General features: G+C 41.3%; 1 protein-coding gene across 1 annotated transcript in view; it reads left to right on the forward strand.

Annotated features, from left to right (window-relative positions):
- Positions 1-58: 58 nt before the first annotated feature.
- GPR116 (G protein-coupled receptor 116) overlaps positions 59-7,200 on the forward strand; it is a gene marked incomplete at both ends in the record, with an annotated part of 10,970 nt that continues 3,828 nt past the window's right edge. Inside the window, 7 exons of the mRNA XM_010154424.1 lie at positions 59-301; positions 1,414-1,578; positions 1,705-1,923; positions 2,170-2,388; positions 3,629-3,781; positions 5,203-5,399; positions 6,361-6,534. Of these exons, the coding sequence (XP_010152726.1) occupies positions 59-301; positions 1,414-1,578; positions 1,705-1,923; positions 2,170-2,388; positions 3,629-3,781; positions 5,203-5,399; positions 6,361-6,534 (1,370 nt within the window). The remainder of the gene's footprint in view (positions 302-1,413; positions 1,579-1,704; positions 1,924-2,169; positions 2,389-3,628; positions 3,782-5,202; positions 5,400-6,360; positions 6,535-7,200) is intronic.

Below are 7,200 nucleotides of genomic sequence, written 5' to 3' on the forward strand. Positions count from 1 at the left end.
TCTATCCATTCTCCACCCTGCCTGTTCTCAGTGATAAGATATTGCCTATGCTTTACAGGTCCCTATGGGTGTACTTTCACAACAAGAATTTCCAGTTACACAGTGGTCTACAAGGCAACAAAAATAATAGCAGTTTCTTCGTTAAACATCACTTCGAACTTAAACAACATCAATGTTACATGCAAAAGTCAGGAAACAGGCATGACAGAGTCAGACGGTCCGCTGCTCTCCTGTTGTACTGACAGACACTTACCACGGATTACTGGTAACTGGAAAGAAAATGGAGAAATTATTATTACAGGTAAGATTAACAAAAGATTGTCTCTCACCTGCTACGTTTGTTCATTCTTCAAAGACCTCTTCCTAACTGGCTACCCCAAAGGCCAAGTCCTGAGGTCAATACAGGGTGTGATGCAAAGCTGTGTGTGTGTGTATGGGAAAGACAATGGATGGACAGCATGGTACAGACTCCATGTGTGTTGTGCAGGTGCCAGTGGGATTCTGTGCATCTCCACGCACTGTGCAGACATCGATGCTCAAAGCTGTGCCATCCTGGATGGAAACAGCGGCCTGGACCAGCATCATGCTAACTTTTTCCAAATAGTTTATTTCTGCATTCTTTAGTTTTGAGGGCAAGGATGAGTGATAGTCAATACTTTATTGATGTGGATTAACTGTTTACTGTTAACTCTTTGTTATAAATGAAATTTAGCAGAAAGCAGGACGGCAGAATGAGAGAAAATCTCCAAAGCTCATGTGAACAGTCATTTCCACAGAGGGCAGGTACTGGTGTGCAGCAGTGCCTGCAAGGAGAGGGGTGAGCCTGGCCTGCTGTAACAAGCTGTTTTGCCCTTGATTCCCTGTGTCCAGGTTTTCCTTCAAGAACTCTGTTCTCATTGCAGATGCACTTTCAGCTACAGCTTTAGTGGGGTTTTTCCCTTAAAGCTAAGCCAGCAGCCTTCAGATTTAAAGTTGAATGACTGTCAAGTACCTTCAAATGTTTATTTCAAAATAAGTTGACATTAAAATCTGCAGTGTTTATTCCTGGTTTACTTATCTTATTCATCCTAAATATTGCAGATAATGAGGTTAGGCTGAACCAGAATACCTTTTGTTTTGGCTTACCTTGACATATCCAAGCAAAGTTGCTGCTCTCAGTTAGACTGGTTTTGTCAGTATGTGCCCAGTACTGTTCTGGGAGCCATCTTCAGGCCTTTGGAAGACCACTGTGAGTGTTGCCAGAGTAAAAGATCCAAAAGAGCTTTAACAATGATGAATTAAAAGCGCCATGCTGTCAAAGGTTACATACAAACCCACAAGGTTTTCCTTAACTAACATGATGACTTGTGATTTCCAGAGCCCAGCTATTTTGAGACACCCATAGCCCTTCAAGGAATGTTTATTTCTCTCTAGGAGTCTCCAATTTCAGTAAAAACTGCACTGAATACAAGGTCAACATCAGCAAATCACTATGTCAGCCTGAGAAGTCAGGTACAGTAGTGACGTATACATGTGAGCTGCAGACTGGATATGGTGCCAAGAGCAGTAAAAACATCAGCGTGATGTACCTCTGGGCAGGTAAGAGTCAGGTAGTATGCAACAAACCATCAACTCTTTAATGTGTAGGTGCCTCTGCGGCATGTCATTTGCAAGCAAGTCATTATAATAAGTGACACTCATAACATTTATCTTGTGTTTTCTCAGCCAGTGTAACAATATCTTCAAGCACAAATTCATCTGTTTCCGAGGGATATTCATTCAACCTAAAGTGTGAAAGTGATATGAGAAATTATGAGAGTGTCAGTTGGAAAATTCAGTCTGGAAATAACATAAAAACAGTAGACTGTGATATGTGTATCAAAAATAGCAGCTCTACAGCCACATCTGAGCTCAAAGTGGACCATGTCACAAAGGACTGGAACGGTGAGTGAACATGGTTTTTATTGGCTACAAAGGCAATGAAATCTCCGTACCAGACTATTTACAGCATCTCTAGGCCTGCAAATCACTGTGAAGCCTGGCTACAGTAAAATTATAACTGCTGGAGGACAGCAAGACATGATGCTACCACCAACACTGTACTTGTTCGTTATTAGGGCTCATGACCATACAAAAGCAGAGGAGCTCTTCTTTTGACTGAGACGTGGCTTTTGTGTCTCTCTTTTTCAGGCACCTACATCTGCACTTTCTCCTATGAGCACCTGGAGAGTTCTGCCAACATGACAATCGAGGTTGTTTCCTTGCCTCTGAAGCAGAACATCCTGAGAGACCCCATTGAAGCAACTATACAGTGCGGAGTATCACAAGTCCTTAAGTGCTGCATAAATGCTAACACCATGGAAGATTACAATGTTACATTTGTGGTTCAACAGCAGATACAGAAAACTGGTAATAAACAATAAATTTGCAGAATCACTGATCCCACTATGTGTCTCAACCCAGTCCCTGGGTGTTTTTTGGTTTAGGTCCATGTAACCAATTAATATTTACTGCGATTACAACCACCCACAAGTATTCCTGAGAGTGTAAAAAAAAAAAAGGGGGGGGGGGGAAATGAACTATTTTTAGGATGGTTGCCAAGCCTGGGGAGCATGGTTAAGCTTAATAGAAGAGGAACTGAAGTCACTGCTGCATTGATAAATATGTTAGAGGTAAATTCAATGTTTGGTTTGCCTTGCCAGGCAGCGAGGAGTGAGCATCCTCATCATTGTTCAGATTGAAAATTGCTGCATTCCATTTATTTGCTTTTATCTTCCACTCTGCCACTTTTTTTAACTGAGTATCAACGAAATACTGAGTATCAAGGCCTCCTTTTAAGGTCCCTTCCAACCCAAACCATTCTATGATTCTATGATTCTATGAAATATTACTGAAGAAGATCAAATAATTCATGAAAAATGTAGAATAACACATTAAGAATGCAATTCAATGAACTATTTTCTTTAAGGATACAGGTAACATATCTTTAGCAGCCCAAAAGCCTAAGCTTCTATCCCTTCAAATTTAGGGCAGTTCTGCAACTTCCCTGGCATGTTTTTATACGCTGGAAGTTTTCAAGTGGGTTACAAAACAGTTCATTTGAAAAGAAATGAAAACCCACCTAAACTAACTCCGTAAACATGCAGGAGTGCAAAAACCACAGGCTGAATTGTAAAGCAGGTGGAGACTGAGTCTTCAGTTGCTAAGAAGAATGCCAAGATCTTCTTGGAAGAGATTGTACTCAGGGACCGTCACGCACAGGCATAATGAAAAGCAATAGGTGTGTGCTACAGATCCTGAGTTCTAAAGAACCATGTAAGAACTGCAAAAAAAGGTACCCTAGCCTAAATAAAATGCCTGTGGTAGAAGCATAAGAGTAGTCTCCGAAATGGTTTCTAGACCAGATTTTGGGTTCTGCACGGTAAAAGAGGGTTTGGTCAGGATTTGCTCATACAACAGTAATTGAAAAGGTACTGATCATGCAGCAGCTGCCAGAAGGTTTAATAAGCAGGGCATGAGAGAGAGACACTACAAAGTAATTTTTTTTTCTCTAGGACCCACAGAAAAGAAAAATTCGCAGCAGCTTTCTGCTGTCTGCTATCTGATTTATCCCAAATCTGTGTTAACCTATTGTAATCCTTCCGTACAGGGGAAAAGAAAGAAGATAACGCATTTTGCTATGTGTGCAATTACACAGAAAAACAATGCAAAGCAGACACAAAGCTCACGGCATACTGCAACTTTACTAACCGCCTTGGACAGAAAGTCTACAGTGAAAGTATAAAACTGAATCTGATAGATGGTAAGAAAAAAGTTACTATTTAAAGCTGTTACATAGGAAATCCCAGTATCTATGTTAAATCAGAGGTCACAAATTTATCACTGGTGACCCCTAACAGGAGAAGTTTTTGTAAGCCAATAATTTTGGTCTCCTTTTTTGACAGGAAGTTTTGAAATACAGAGTAAAATATCAGTATTGCTGAAATTTTAAAAAATAAATAGACAAGATATTTTGTCTTCATTGTATTTAACAATGGCCCCACTATCTTCCCAAGCATTCACAGTTCAGTCATCTCTGTCCCTAATTCCTTCTGGTGCAGCCTTCACCACCAAGCTTTGTCTCTAGTGCTGAAATGTGGTCATGCAGTTCTCAGCTTGCACCAACAATTTAGCAAGGATAAAAGATTGTGGTGCCTCAGGAAGAAGTCCCATAGCTCAGGAGGTCAGTCTGTGTTTGAGCATATCCACTTTAAACACAAGAAGAGCAACCTCCATGAGGTGTTGCAGAGGCCTGGGCAGACCCAGCTTTCAGTCACCTCTGCAGGAAATGCTGGGTGATTTGATTCCAACGTTTCTAAATCCAATTTTGATGTTTAGGTCTGACCAGGGTTTGGATATTTCAGCTTCTTATTTTAAATTGGAAAGATATAAATGATATAAATGATATAAATGATATAATGATATAAATGTTGGACATCCCCATATCGCAGAAATTTTGGGGTTTTTCCACCACAGTCGTGCCTGCTGTTTAATCATTGGTTGTGGCCTGATTTCACTCTCTTAGGCACTAAATATGTGAACACTTTTTTTACTTTAATCAACAGATACTTACTGATGTGACTAACAAAATCAAAGCCAATTAGCAAGACTCACTGTTCATCAAAAAGGTCCTGAGACTTCACTATCAAGGACTTAATGACTTATGTAAATGAGGTGCTTAGAGACATGGCTTAGTGGTGGGCTTGGCAGTTCTAGGTTAATGGTTGGACTCAATGACCTTAATAGTCTTTTCCAACCTAAAAGATTCTAAGATTCTGTGATAATTTCCTATTAGTGCTAGAGCAGCACTGAGTCCCTAAGCAGAATAAATTTTGTGTGAATTGCTGTTCATGTAGTGATCAATATAATCCCACTCCACCTCTATCTAACCTTGTAATCTAACAGACAAATGCTAAAACTTTGGGTATTGGTTTGTTGATTTGATTCAGTACTTAAAAACAAGGGGCTTTATTCAATTTCTGTTTTAATTTCGTAACTAAAAAAACCAACTTGGGAATGCAAGACATACATACCTTGAAAGATCATGATTAATGAAGAGAGCAAGCAGAAACCCTAACTAATTTAAAGACCTCTGGACTCCAGGCGGTCACAAGTTTGATGGAGGCAAATTATTTATTTCCCTGCTTCTCAGTTTCCTACATGTATGGCTTTTTCTCAATACAGGAAATAGCATTTCCTGCTCAGGCAGCCTTGGCATTGGAAAAGAAGGGGACACATTAATAAGGGGATGCAATGGATCAAAGAGTACAGATGGCCTTACCCGAGGCAATAGAACTTACGAGTGTTCCAACAAACAATGGAAGATCAAAAAGGATGCCTGCCTGTCTGTACCTATAAGTAACCTGCTGACTAGTGCTGAGGTAACGTGTATGTGTTTTTTAGAGGTGGTCAGGGATTAGAAAAGAGTAAAACTTCTTGTTGGGTGGTTTGTTGCTTAACATGATCTAAAATATATGTTACATTTTTAAAAAAAATCAAATATTGAATTAAAACTACCTTTTAAAATATATAAAGAACAACTGGCTATATCTGCACAAGTCAGTGGAAGAGGCCAGGTCCCCTTCTGTGGCCCAGAGGCCACGTGGCACTGCATTGGTAACACCCATACACAGGAACACTCTCTCCCTCAGACAAGGTGACCTTATTCATAAGGGAGAAGTTGCTGGCCTGTGGTGTTCCCTGAACCATGCTCAGGCATTGCCGGGGTGAACGCTCGCTGGTACAAGCCCCAACCATACCACCAAGCACACTAACAATGATGCGGTAGAGACAGCTCTGGGACAACACCCAACCTCAGACCCAGCCCCTGCTTAGCGTGCCCCGTCAGCCACTACACATCACAGGGGCTGGGCCACGGCTTTCAGCCTAGGTATCCTATCGTGGTGCTCTTTGCTTCTACAGACCACCCACAGTCACCCTTCTCTCAGTGAGGTTAGAGGGGAACAATTATCTTTCTTTCATCAAATACTTAATAGGTTTATTTTAGTAAATTAGGCACAGCAAGGTCCCAGGCAAGGGTACAGCTACTGAATTATGTATTTTTTTACTTGCTACATTGCTCCCAAATATGCTTTGGGCCCACACCAATTATTTTCTCCCCTAACATTTCCAGGAGCCGTCTGTGAGTTAGCACAGACAACAGACCACACTCAAAAGGAAGTTAAGACACCCTGGTCTGGAGGGTCAGCACGTTGAACACTACCAACATGCCTAGAATGACCCTGGCTCTGTTTATTGTCCTAGTTTAGGGGTAGCCATTATAAAGGAGGATCAAGCTCTAGGGAAATTGCATATGTGATATACTGTTTTCTTCTGTTCCAGTCCTTGGTCAACAGTCCTGACCCAACAGCAAACCTACCTAACTACCTTGCAAAGCTTAAGGATCAGACAGCAAAGGAGCTAAACACCAGTTCTCCTGCAAACGTAGGCGCAATTGTTACTGTCCTGGATATGGTCTCCTCTATCCCAGCATATGCCGAGGAGCTCACTATTCAAGTAAGGTTTTATTTTGTGTCTTACATACACTTATCAAGACCTTTGGCCCCTTTTGACCCATGGGGATGACATTCTGCCTGAAGAATTTTCACATTCTGCCTGAGGAATTTTCAGAGTTACTTAGGGTCAGGAACAGGAAAGTATTAATGGAATGTGATGAAATGACGGCAAAGATACAGAAGAGTTTATGAAAAGTAAAAATTATGATGACAAGGAGCCTATGCATGAGAGAGGAACTACCGTATACTTAGCAAATAGAAATCATCTAGGGACATATAAATGTCTCTAGACTTCTAAAACAGAGGAAAGGGTAAGGAATGATGGATTAAAAATTGAACATGAGTAGGCAATTTGCTCTTGTGAGACCCCACCTGGAGTACTGTTTCCAGCTGTGGAGCCTTCAACATCAGAAGGATATTGACCACTTGGAGCGAGTCCAGAGGAGGCCACGAAGATGATCAGAGGGCTGGAGCACCTCTCCTATGATGAAAGGCTGAGAGAATTGGGCTTATTCAACCTGGAGAAGAGAAGGCTCCGAGGAGACCTTATTGCAGCCTTCCAGTACCTGAAGGGGCCAACAGGGAAGCTGGAGGGGACTTTTTACAAGGGCCTGTAGTGACAGGACAAGGGCTAATGGGTTTAAATTGAAAGTGGGGAGGTTTAGAT

The sequence above is a fragment of the Eurypyga helias genome, unplaced genomic scaffold (genome assembly GCF_000690775.1).
Source record: "Eurypyga helias isolate BGI_N326 unplaced genomic scaffold, ASM69077v1 scaffold13926, whole genome shotgun sequence".
Lineage (NCBI taxonomy): Eukaryota > Metazoa > Chordata > Aves > Eurypygiformes > Eurypygidae > Eurypyga > Eurypyga helias.